This window comes from Gasterosteus aculeatus, chromosome 15 (genome assembly GCF_964276395.1).
Source record: "Gasterosteus aculeatus chromosome 15, fGasAcu3.hap1.1, whole genome shotgun sequence".
NCBI lineage: Eukaryota > Metazoa > Chordata > Actinopteri > Perciformes > Gasterosteidae > Gasterosteus > Gasterosteus aculeatus.
Genome location: NC_135703.1, coordinates 15,824,052 through 15,837,532, shown reverse-complemented (window position 1 = coordinate 15,837,532; position 13,481 = coordinate 15,824,052). Strand labels below are relative to the sequence as shown.

Genomic DNA, 13,481 nt, shown 5'->3' with positions numbered 1-13,481 from the left:
ACAACACAAAAGAAGATCCCGTCTTTACATCCTTTTTTGACTCATTATCTTCTATCGAAATATAATAAAATAATATAGATGAGTACAGTGCACAAGTACTGTTGTATTGGTCATAATTATTTTGAGTATTTCGTGAAAGATAAAATCTTAGAGTGAGAAATGTATCAACACAGTTTTGTGAACATTGGTCCCTGTGTTATTCATGAATAAATGTACTATAGTTTCAATAGTTAACAATATGGTTCATTTCCTACAATCAAAGGTTTTTCACATCGTTTCCAGACTTAGGTTAATACTCAGTTCAAGACTTCAAGGTCCAGGAGCCCTGGACAGATAAGTCTTGTCAACATTGTCGTTTAGACTATCCCAGCGTTAAGCTCAGTTTACTGAGGCTCACAGACACACTGGGTTCTCCTTACTTTGATGGAACATTAGAGGTTAGAGTCACTTGTTGACTCAAGGTTAGGACCCAAGCTTTGTAGGATTTGTTTTCCTATTAAATCTTTTGACAAGGCTCTTTGCGCCAAGTCATGTTTTAGCCATCTGAAGATGACACACTTGATGGATTTCACAGTCTTACAATTTAACACTGGGCAGCCTCAGTAGAGTTTAGGTTATCCTAAGGATCGGTGTACACATGTGAAAAACCTTGAATATACCTACCAGCTGAAACCCCATACTAATGACTCATTGTGATACAAATATGTCATTTCTTCAAGGTTAATTTGTTCATATGCACGAGGCAATCAAACAAACATTTTCATCCTTAATTTTCTCATAAATCTGACTGAAAAGGGACGGATGACAAATAAAAAATAAATAAATAAATACAATCAACAAAAAAAAAAATGCGATGAAACATAAGGAAAACGTATATTGTTAGATCAAATACGGTAGAGATGAAACAAACAAAATAGACAGGTGTCCTGTAGTAATACTGTTCATGAGTTAGTAGTGTATGCTTTGAAGACCTGTAACATTATGACCTTTGACCTGTGCAGCGGCTGTAGATCCACTGCTGCAGTCATCACGTCAGGATAGTGTTACTATAGCTACATGGAGGAGGAGAGGCCTTAAAGACAGAAACAGGAGAAAATGTATTCATGTTGTTAAAAATGTAAACAGCACATGCAAGTAGAAAGACCACCAGGGGATTGTTTTGTTGTGGTCAGAGATATATTTTTAAAAAGATCTAATCCCAGTTGTTACCTTTACAGCTGGTTTAGGGAGGAGCTTGAAGCTGCATAAAGGTGGGGCTGTCACTGGGACAGTGATGACTGACTGATGACTCTTCCTTGCAGTCACACACCTGATCCTGACAAAAATAAAACAGGAAGTTATTGTTAGAAACTCAACTTTCTAAAAAGGTTTATAATTCACAGTAATGAAATACCTTGAACTCTGAGAGCAGTGCAGAGCAGATCAACATGTAGTACAGTGAAACTGAATACGCTGCATGTTCAGCTTCTTTTATGTGTTCAGCTCTCTCTGCAGTCCTGAGTGTCTTCACTGTGAAGTGGAGGAATCACAGAGGAGGAAGACCTGAAGGAAGAAGTGGATATAACATTAGAACGTTATATTGGATGAACAATTAGTGTTATTAATAATATTGCTTTCATACAAAATGAATACGTGAATGATAACAAAATTAAAACAAAACATTAGAAATCACATATGAAATAAGAAAACAATACCATATTATCTGTTGTGAAGAAACCTCAACACTGGCAGGGAGAACACGTCTCTCTGTGGTCCAGCATGTGTCCACTGATGATGAACAGTTAAGACGGTGCTTCAACATCTGCTCTGCTGCTGCAGTGGTGGCAGGATGTCCTGGTCGGTATGAGCTGATCCAGAATCTCAGAGCCAGACAGGAAGTGAGGCAAAGACAGGCAGGTGTTTTCTCGTCCTTTGCTTTGAAGAATGACGGGGACAGGCAGGAAGTCAAATGTGTCCCTATGAGGTCTAACTGTGATGGGTCCTCGGTTGATTGACAGTTCAGTTGGTGCTGCAGTCTTTGGCATGTCTTAGATGCTGTGAGCTGATCCTCACAGTGCAGAAGGAGGTGAGGCCAAGACTGGAAGGTGTCTTTACAGAGGACAAGGGAGGACTGTGTCTCCTGTCCATCAGAAAGGAAACTTAACACTACAAAGACACATGAGAACTTTGTCTCTTGTCCATCGGAAAGGAAACGTAACACTATAGAGGACACAGGAGGACTGTGTCTTCTGTCCATTACAAAGGAAACTTAACACTACACAGGAAACATGACAATTGTGTCTGCTTTCAAAACAAAGGAAACTTAACACTACACAGGAAACATGACAATTGTGTCTGCTTTCAAAACAAAGGAAACTTAACACTACATAGGAAACATGACAATTGTGTCTGCTTTCAATACAAAGGAAACTTAACACTACACAGGAAACATGACAACTGTGTCTGCTTTCAAAACAAAGGAAACTTAACACTACATAGGAAACATGACAATTGTGTCTGCTTTCAATACAAAGGAAACTTAACACTACATAGGAAACATGACAATTGTGACTGTTTTCAATACAAAGGAAACGTAACACTACAGAAAACACAGGGTAATTAAAATAAAATTAATGGGGATGGAAGTGTGGGGTTTCAGCTGGTAGGTGCATCAGAAAGTAAGTGTTACATCTAGAACACATACTTTCTGATGTGCGTCTGCTAAACTAAATGTCAGCAGCTGTGTACAATGAATTTTACATTGTACACAGCTGCTGAAAGAGTTTTGGCCTGTGCATTTATCAACCCTGACCCAAACCCACCCTGATAAATGCACAGGCCAGAATGTGTTAGAAATATTGCTAAAATTAACATGGTTACCTGGAAAATTATATGACCCATAATATTATCCAATATTGTGAACACTTAAAATTAGCCCATTCTACAATCTTATTACAGTGCAACAACTAGTTTGACCAGATGATTCAGTTTTCTTTACATTGAAGATTACATAATCCCAGACTAATAACAATGTGGTATTGTTTAAAAAAAATATATGATTCTCAGTAGATTTTGGTCTTAGCTGACAATTTTAAGACCTGTTGGAGGAATGTAGACAGAAAACATGATTGTGACAAGTGACATGTTTTTTACTGTACCAGAGTGGAGGCCCTGCTGTGGTGGAAATATGGAAACGGCTGTATGGCGGATCCCCCTCCTCTGTATAATCATGCATTAAATCAATGTATATACAAGTACATTGCATTTTTCTTTAAAACTCACCTGATACCTTTATGGACTGTTAGATGACATGACACAGTAAACAGGGTTGTGATAACTGTAATAAGTTCTCATCACACCAGAGTGGAGACAGCGTTGTGGTTGAGAGATGAAAATGAGGTCCAGCAGTGTGTTCTTGTCAGTGGTTGCATTAGTGATGACTTGTGCAAATCCTCTGGACTGGAAGAGCTCAAGGATTGGCTTACCAGTGTTGGAGAAGAGATTCTCGTTGAAATCACCACAGACAATGATGGGCTGACAGTCCATGATCTCCAATGAGTCCAGCAAGCTCCCCAGGTTGGACAGGAATGATCTCACACTGTAGTCTGGAGGTCTGTACACAGCTGCAATCAGGGCTCTCACTGGGGCTTCTACCTTCAGAGCCACAAACTCAAGATCGGTCACATTATGTACGTACTGTTTCTCACGCACCTGAATGTGGCTTTTCACATAAACAGCAACTCCACCACCACCTCTGTTGGCTATTTGTGGAACATTTGTGTAGGACAGGTGTCTGTTGCGTTTGAACATGTTGTAGCCCTCTAAATGGAGACTCTGTGCAACAAAGGAGCCTTGAAGGTGAGTTTCTGTGAGACACAAAACATCTGCAAGACACAGTTCATGATGGCTCCTGATGTCAATGATGTGCGATGGCAAACCTTCAGTGTTATGGTGAACAATGGTCAGAGTGTCGTGTCTGCTCGAGGTCTCTTTGATACGAAGAAGAGGCATCACGTCGTCCAAGTTGACTTGTCTCATGGTCTCGAGGGCTCCAGTGATTTCTGGGTTGGCATAGATTTTACTCTCATCCAGATCCAGCATGTGCAGTCCACTGAGAGAGGTCACTCTACTGATCGCTACGTAAGCCATGCCAGGTTCAAAAATGTGTTTCAGTGACACTACAGCTGATGTCCTCGTCATACCCTGAACCTTGTGTATCGTGCAGGCAAAGGCAAGTCTAACAGGAAACTGTCTGCGTACAACTCCTTTCTGTTTCAGATTGTCCTCTGCTCTCTCTATGTACACCACATCATCAGGGCCGCCTGGTGCTCTATTACGGTAATTCCTTCCAGCAGTTTGATCATCCATCTTGAGCCCGAGCATAGTGACATGTGCAACACCACTCTGTTCTGCGGTTATTACCCTGACTAGTGTAGCAAACGATCCATTCACCAATCCCTGAGACACGTCTATGTTTCTGGTGAGCATGACTCGAGCACCTTCAGCTACGTTTAGTGTGTCTGGTAACTCATTTCTGTTTCCTTTGTATGGTTGGGCTTGTCGAGCCATTCTTCCAGTTCGTGGGTCCTTCTTGTAGTCATCTGCATCGATGTTGGTGATATTAGAATGGAGCAGAGCTAATGTCACTGAGTTGTGTGAATCAACCTGTTTGTTAGTTGCAAAGATGTGCAGGACATCAGGTGGACAAAGTGATGGTTCAGTGATGGTCTGTGACAACAAGGCTCTGTCTGCTTGAGACAACTCATCTGACTTTCCTTTCACACGGATCCGGTTCAACATCTCTGCAAAGGCAACATCATCCTTCTGCCGCATAATCTCAGTCAGGGTGATTGTCTGAAACTGTTCCTGCCATAGGTCAATCTCACATGGCTCGCACACACAGAGGGTCTTGGACTGTCGCACTGGTGGTAGCTGATAAAAGTCTCCCACAGCTATTACTGACATTCCTCCAAAGGGTTTGGGACTACCTTTGATCTGTTTCAGTCTTGCATCCACATAAGCAAACAGGGGCTTTGACACCATAGACACTTCATCAATGATGAGGATTTCAGCATTTAAAAGTTCTGATCGGACTTCATCCAGTTGGTTACCAAGTCCTTGAAATGGAGGTTTCAGACTTCGTGGAAGCTTGAGCAGAGAGTGCAGTGTTGATCCTGATATATTGAAGGCTGCAGTTCCAGTGAAAGCTGTCAACAGGACCGTGGGGTTTGATATGTCGACCTCCTCAGAATGGCTGGGCAGTTTGCACAGTATCTTAGATGCTTCTGAGTAGATGCATTTAATGAGATGTGACTTTCCTGTTCCAGCACCACCATTGACATAAAAGAAAAACTGCTCAGGATTTAGGCCACAAACACGCTTTACGCACCAGTCTCTAACTGCATAGAACACACATGCTTGTTTCTGGTTCAGGTTCTGATACATTTGTCGTAGCAGTGTGGGGTCAAAGGCCGGAGGCTCTCTGATGGCTCTGGCTTCTGTTGCAGCATTACCTTGATTAGTGTATTCTGGAACATTTTCTTGAACATTTTCATGATCTGGCTCTCTTGCCTCGAGTTCTTCTATACATTCCAACCTTTCCACTTCAGATTCTGGAGCCAGATTGCACCATTCATCAATCACTCCTCTGTTCTGTTCAAATTCTTCCACTGCATTCTCAATGTCCTCGCTGTTTTTCTCATATTTGTCTTTGTTTCGTTTCACAATGTGACGGACATACTCAGGATGGTCAGAACCTGGTAGTTGGACACAACCACTCTTGTAGAAGGACTCGTACGTGGGGAAATGCCGTCTTTTCAGTTCCAGGTCTGATCGGTGAGGAATGTACAGTTTCAGTAATGTGCCATAGAACTTCTCTGGATATTTTTCCTGTGAGCAGCGGTAAAATCTGATGATAGCGGGCTTATCGTTTTTACGCTTTTGCACAAATCCCATGTCATTGAGGAGAGGCAACACATCTTTACCTTTTTTCTGCTGGCCGTAGACAATTCTGCAAGTTGCTGCGAAATCTGACAAACACATCTGCTCAAACTCTGGTGTTTCTGGTCTGGATTTGTATTTGTCAGTCAAAGACGTCATCCACACATTTACACTTTCTAATGTTGTGTTCTCCAGGTAAGACATGGGGCGACTCATTTTCAGTGCGTTGTCATCTGTCGGTACGAATATGACACCACGTGAACACTTCTTCATGTTAATTCCACATGCACGAGTCACACACTCCTGAGCACTGACCTCTCTCTTTTTAGAGTACGCCTGCATGATTTCCCTCATTTCATCACATTCATTGACGTGGTCTCTGGTGGAGTTTTCAATGACTGTTTTAAGGTACTCAGAAAGTCCAGATTCCTTTTTGGTGATGTAGCTGGTGAGATACATGATGCACGAATATGCATTGAGAATATAACTGACATCAATATTGGCATCCCAGGCTTCCAGTAGATGTGCATTATATCCATTTACCCAGCAGTCCTTTGGCTCACGTTTCAGGATCACTGCACTGGATTTGTTGATGACATTGAGGCATCCTTCATACTCTTGGAGTGTTAAGTTGCATTTAACGAGGAGCTGCTGCAAACTGAGTGAGGCAGTTTCAGGTTCATTCAGCAACAGGTTCAGTGGTTGGAGCTTGGACTTTGCTATTTGCAGTTGCAGTGGAGCAACGCCCTCACCAGGTCTCGATATCATTGTCTTTCTGGAAGGTGGTTTAGGAAAACCAAATCTGCAACCAGAGCTGGGGCTTCTGAAACATGTCCGTGAGTGTTTTTTGCTGTGTATTTGCACCTCTGTGACCTTCTTGTACAGTTCAGGTTGTGTGAGTTGGTCAGGTAGCTGAGCTGTGATGTATTTAGACACAAAAGCTGACACAGTGTGATCATCATCCTCCTCAAACACAGGTGCACCATCTACCCATATGAGACAGTGAATGTGTGGACTTCCTCTGTGCTGAAACTCAACTCGGTAAAAGTAGTCAACGACTTTGCCAAGAGGCTGTGCAGGAGATAAGAGCACATCTCTGAATAAGGCCTCAACACGCTTATCAAACATGCGCATTGTTGTTACAGGGTTGCTTCTCAGAATGTCACACTTTGCTGACCAGTCGAGCCCTTCAAAGTTCACCTCCTCACCTTGCTGTCTTTTTATTGCCTCAATCACTTCAGGCCAACGCATCTCAGCTGCAGAAAATGTACAAAAGAATGTGGGAGTTCCCAACTGTCTGATCATGGCAAAAAGGTCTCGTGTGGTTTTCTCCCAATAGGCTGGTGTTCCTCTCAGCGGCTGCATGAATCTGACTGCATCTTTGTTCCTCACCAGTTTCTCTACCTCTCGTTTGTTTTGCAGCATACCAGACGTTATTTTTCGTCCATCTCGAGTCATTGGCTTTCCTTTCCTCAACTGTATCGTCATGCTGGATGTGGCCAGGTGTATTTCAGTCACAAACTGAGCAAAGAACAAGTAGTTTGTATCTCTGGCGAAACGATCATCAACACAGAAGAGCCTCGCTTTGAAATAACTGCTGGGTGTTACTTTCATACGTCTCCCTTCATCCAGTGTGTTTTGGCCTGTAGGGAACTGCACAGGGAAAGCCATCGCCTCAAGTTTAGGAGTTTTGAAGAAACCAACTGGACTGTTACTTTCTGCAGGGGCAACCGAGTAGATTCCTTCACTGAAACATAAGATCTCCTCTGAAACATCACACGGCTGAAGACATGATTCTAGAGCAAAACCACCGTTAGGCATGTCACCTTCCTGTTCTTCATCATCTCTCTGCTGCTCTGGTTGTTCACCATCACAAGACAACATGTCAACATCCTGCTCTCCATCAAGCTCAGTTTCTGTCTCACACAGTGCACTTTTCTCACACATGTCGATTTCCTTTAAATCAGCATCATCATAGTCGTTGTCATCCATAGTGGCATCCTCATCATCATCCTCATCTTCATCAGGAAGTGTTGGGTCACAAAGCTCGGCCTCATCTCTGATAGTGATGTCCTGATATTGTGGATGAATGCGTTTGAGTTTATGCAGCGCCTGCACTAGTTTAGACCAGGTGACAGTCTGGAACAGCTGATGTCCTCTGTAACACAATCGTCTCTTCAGCTTTACTCTCATCACTTGAGACTCACTTCTCAGTCTGGGTAACGCTTCCACTGTTTCCTGCACCTCAGACGGGACGCAAACCACGTTGCCATGTATCGCTCTCTGTCGTCCTTTGGGAAGAGGAATAATCTTTGCAAACGCTATGCACTTGGCTATGAGATGTCGCTCCAATATGTTGAGGTCACACAGTTCAGGTGGAATGTCAGCGAGCTCCAAGTTGTTGGCTACAGCGAGTGTCGGCATGACTCCATCTTTAAGATGATTGTGGCAGGTGTGACAGATCCACTCTTCCTTTCTCTCATCAGGCACATTGCACTGTTGTTCATCTCTGCACTGGTCATCACACACATGGACGTACTTTCCTGTCAGGCATGCTGCAACCACGTCTGGATTTCGTACATAGTTTAACCTTTTACAGGGTTTCACTTGGTTTGGAAATGATGCTTTGTGACAGACGGTGCAAACATAAGTGGGACCGGACTTTATTTGTGACCTGAAAACAGATATGGCCTCTTTGATCAAACTGTTGTCACTTTCTTCTGTTGGGTTATTTATCCCTCTGTACTTCCTTTTTATTTTCATGGCACATCTTATGTTCCGCATACTCCGATATGTAGGATTGTTTTTGTATCTGTCTTTCATTCGTTGTTTCATTAGTTGTTTGTGTCTGAGCTTGAATGCCTGGTCATGAGCGTATCGCTGAATAATGTGAGATCTCTTCCTTTCTCTAAAATCAATGCTGTTTTTATAAAAAGCAGTGAAATACATTTTTTTTTCCTTTCTAAACTCAGCATTGTCTCGGTAGCGGTCCGTAAAGTGCTGTTTTTGTTTCTCTCTAAATTCTGGATTATTTCTGTAACGAGAGACCAAGATTTCTTTTTGTTTCTCTCTAAAATCAGGATTATTTCTGTAGCGAGAGACCAAGATTTCTTTTTGTTTCTCTCTAAAATCAGGATTATTTCTGTAACGAGAGACCAAGATTTGTTTTTGTTTCTCTCTAAATTCTGGATTATTTCTGTAACGAGAGACCAAGATTTCTTTTTGTTTCTCTCTAAAATCAGGATTATTTCTGTAACGAGAGACCAAGATTTGTTTTTGTTTCTCCCTAAATTCAGCATTGTTTCTGTAACGAGAGACCAAGATTTGTTTTTGTTTCTCTCTAAATTCAGCATTTTCTCTGTACTGGGAGGTAATGTACTCTTTCCGTTTTTGTTGAAAATCAACATTGTCTTTTGTATTATTTATTTTCTTTTGTCTAAATTCAGGGTTGTTCTGATATTGCATTCTTGCATGAGATTTTTTTTGTGCTTTATACGCTTTATTTGAGGCATATTTTTCCCTTTCTTTGCTTTTTTTAATCTCTTGCCTTTGTTGATTTTTTTCTGAGACCATCAGTCTTCTCTTTATTTTTCTCCTTTTGTTTTTATCACACTTTGTCAGTTTGCATGGGATTCCCTGTAATAGAACATCAGATAGATCACTGGCAACAGTATTTTCTACTGAGGAAGACATACTTGGTTCATTGAGAGAAGCATCATGTGATGGAAGGAAAGTGGATTGACTTGACAGTTCTGGTTCATTGGAGTTTATGACCTCTTGTTGTCTTACCGATGATGTGAAGATGATGTCACTGGACTCTGCTGTCAATATGTCGTCAGATGGATCACTGAGAACAGGGTTTATCACTTGAGCAGTTGATTCTGATTCATTGTGAGGAGCATCATGTGATGATGTTGTGATGAGGACCTCTGGTTGTTTTACAGCTGGAGTGTGAGTCATTTCAGGTGAACTGGTCTGATCAGTGGCTGTAGGTGAGTTTGATTCATCCACAGGGACAGCTGTAGGTCTGCAGTCTGTGTTTGGGAGACCATCGTTCAGGTTGACTGTGTTCACATTGTAAAACTCCACAGGTTTCAACTCATAGTTACAGGAGGACTGTGTGTCCATCATTCTGTGGGACTTCTTGAGCCTGTCAATCATGTCACTGAGACGTGAGAATGTCACCATGACAGCAGTACCTGGTGTGCGTGAACCGGCTGGTAGGGGCAAACCTCTGGCTGTTCTGGAGTGTGGGTCGAAGAAACCGTACCTGCCCGACTTGGTTCTGAACACTGCAATACACAAGAGTCTCATCAACAGCAGAGCGTACTTCACATCTGACAACAAGCAGCTGAGTCCTGACTCCAGGTCCAGAAAGCTGTCCACAGCTCCAGGTAAAGGTTCTCCTAATGTGCCGTACCTTGAAAGCTGAGTCATGTCTGCATGGTGTGTAGCGCTGCGTGCAGGAACTTCATCAGTGAGCTCGTCGGTGGTCAGATAGATGTGATTAGTGACTTGTTTCCTGGTCTCTCTATACATCGTGTTACCTTTATCCAAAACATGGTCCAGGTCTGCTCTGGTGATGCTTTCATTCTCATGGAGGAATGCAAGAAAGGTCAGTGAGTTACAGGTGCACTGCCGATTTCTGGATCTGCCGTATCTGATAGAAGCCTGGCTGTGGGATGCACGGACATGTTGTTCAGAAGGCTGATCTCCAGGGTCTACACGGTCTGCATTAGAAGGTCCTGCTGCACATGGTTCTTTACTGGGTTGTCCTCTCTTTACAGTATCCGATACCTGTGGTACACATGACTCATCACCTTGACCTCTAAGGTTTACCTGCCTGACATTAGAAGGTCCTGCTGTATGTGGATCCTCACTGTGACGTCCACTCTTTACTGCGTCTGCATATGATACCTGTGACTCACTTGGAACTCCCTGTTTCACACTTCCAGCATGAGACTCTGCAGACATCTTTACCTCTTCACTGCTCTCAGGACCAACACATTCTGCTCCTTCAGTCGTTGTTGCACAGGGATTCTCTTTGGTCCGCTGAAAGCGCAGCCTCTGAGCTTGTGACCTCTTACTCTTTCTGGGCATTGTTGTGTTTCAAAACCACAAATGTTATTGTTTTACTTGTATTGTACACAACCAAGGTACTAAACACAATATTAATGGTAAAAGTAACTTAACAAAGCAGAATGTGAAAATAGATTAAACCTTTGTCTGCTTTTACTGATCAAGAACACCAAGAGAACAACTTATAATACTTGGGTTTATATTAAATCAGGAAGCGTTGTCGTGGCAACGTGATGATGGATGAAAGCTTCTGAACGTCGGGCCTGCAGACAGAAGGCAGCAACTCCCAATGAATCCACTTCCTCCTTATAGATGGCTTTGTTTTATTTCAGTATGAACAAAGTGAAACAACTAAACACACAAATACACTGAATGTTTGAAATAATGTACGTTTATACAGGAAATTGTTATTACAGATTTCTAGAGTACTGCTACCAAAACAAAGCTTTGGGTACAAACCAGCGGAGCTCCAAAGCAACAACGATCAGGAAATTAACTATTCCTTTTATATGATATAGACTTTTACTACAATTGTTTTTATGTAAAGCAACAAGGGAGCAACTTTCTTGAATTATGTTAATGTAATGATTTACTCGAAATATATATTTGAAAATGTACCATTCAATTCTAAATGATAAAAGGTACTTTTTATCAATTACAACAAAATATGTAGGTTATGTGTGGTTTCTTTCAGTTTCTGAATTAACTTTTCAGTTTTGTTTAACCAATGTGTTGGGAAAAAGTCTCGGAAATAGTATAAATGCTTTGTCCGAGTTGCAAAAACAGCAATAGTGTTCTAGAGATAAGTGTATAAGTTGTAGATAGGAGAGGTAAGAGGTGAGGGTGAGAGAAGAGAGTCTCTCAGAGTATTCAAGTCAGATAGATTAGGTACCAGTAACCCAAGTCGAGCCAACAGAGCTTAGTCCAAAATTCAGTTCAGTTCAGAGAAAGGTTTCCAGAGTTTGTTCCATTCCATTGCCAAAGATTACCAACGTGAGAGTGGGATAGAGGGGGACACAAAGTGTGAGTTGCCATATGCAAAAGACAGAGCGGTAGATGTGACAGGATAGATAGAGAGCCAACTTGTAGACAGAGTGGATACAAGGTACAGGATAGATAGAGAGCCAACTTGTAGACAGAGTGGATACAAGGTACAGGATAGATAGAGAGCCAACGTGATAGAGGAGAGATGCTGCACAGCAGGACACCTGGAAGACACAATACAAAGACACTTTAGACAGCAGTTTGAAGATCAATTTAAGGAACATCTAAATGACCAGAATATCAACCATTCTACCTCGATAATACCTCACTTATTTATATGAAAAACAATGTTGACCATAAATGGATCATTGAGTAGACTGGTTCAGATGTCTCACAGCTTGCGTCTCTTTCCCAAGTTGTTTCACAGCGTCGCTGCTGCCACCTCTCCTTTTACAGGGTTTGCCTTTCATGATTACCAGTTTTCATTTTATTCTGAAGTATTGTTTATATAAATCATCTTATTTATTTTAAATATAAAATGTTTAAGAAGCATTGGAGTTTGTTCATAAGATGTTAACAATCCACAATTAAAAGATGATACTCTGAATTCATGGAGCCGTGAGAGTCACTGCCTTTTCCTTCATTGTTCTGAAACTATTTCAGAATAAAAGCCTTTTGTTAATAAGGGGATTCCTGGACAGGAATCTCGAAAAGAGACTCGGACTCACACAGGCAGTGCGGCTTGGAGTTTTTCATAACAACTTCACCATGTGTTTTAACAAAGTGTATTCGGTTTTCACTCATGTGTGAACTTACTGTGAAGTCACCAGCAGTGATGGTCTGTAGTTAAAGACAGAGAGGAAACAGGAAGAGTCGGGAGAGAAATACATTACATTTACATTCTTCTCAGAAAACCAGTGCATCACATCCCATTTGACTCCAGAACTGTTCTTACGGCCGGGTGATTATTGTTACGTACAGATAAGACAGATTATTATGATGGGAGGACATTTAAAAGCCAATGTAATATCAATTTACTTATAGCATTAACATTAACAATGTGTGTGAACTTACACTTCAGAGTCAGCCTGCAGGAGAGGAAGGAGGTGAGGGATGAAAAGAGAGAAAAAGACATTTTCAATTCACTTCAGAAAACCAACCTGAAGCTCATTTTAAATACTTTCAGGTTCCTTATTTATTATCAATGTATAATTTAAAATGGACATAGAAGTGTGTGTGTGACTGTGGGGATACCGACTGTTGTCAACAACATACAATCGTATCCCTTCAATATGTGTTATTGCCTGTCAAGGACTTTAAGAAATGCAGCTGGTTCTATAGCATAGGACACAACATTAACGCTGCCACCATCAATTATTCGTTACAGATTATGCAAGCTTTTTAAATGTTAATGTTTTCTGATTGAACAGATCTGATTTCTGGCTAAAACAGTACATCCACAATAGAAAGAAATACATATTGAAACTCATATTTTTTTA

General features: G+C 41.5%; 1 protein-coding gene across 1 annotated transcript; it reads right to left on the bottom strand.

The window, feature by feature from the left end:
• Positions 1 to 840: 840 nt before the first annotated feature.
• Positions 841 to 12,786, bottom strand: LOC120817904 (uncharacterized). The gene is made up of 4 exons (XM_078089070.1): positions 1,695 to 12,786; positions 1,394 to 1,542; positions 1,210 to 1,315; positions 841 to 1,072 (listed from the first exon to the last, which is right to left on the bottom strand). Exon 1 carries the CDS (start codon positions 11,017 to 11,019, stop codon positions 3,271 to 3,273), a length of 7,749 nt encoding a protein of 2,582 aa, XP_077945196.1. The 5' UTR covers positions 11,020 to 12,786; the 3' UTR covers positions 841 to 1,072; positions 1,210 to 1,315; positions 1,394 to 1,542; positions 1,695 to 3,270.
• Between the last annotated feature and the right edge of the window lie 695 nt (positions 12,787 to 13,481).

Bases quoted from the DNA above. Each gene is read 5' to 3' on its own strand.
- LOC120817904 (XM_078089070.1), bottom strand. From the start codon at position 11,019: ATGCCCAGAAAGAGTAAGAGGTCACAAGCTCAGAGGCTGCGCTTTCAG.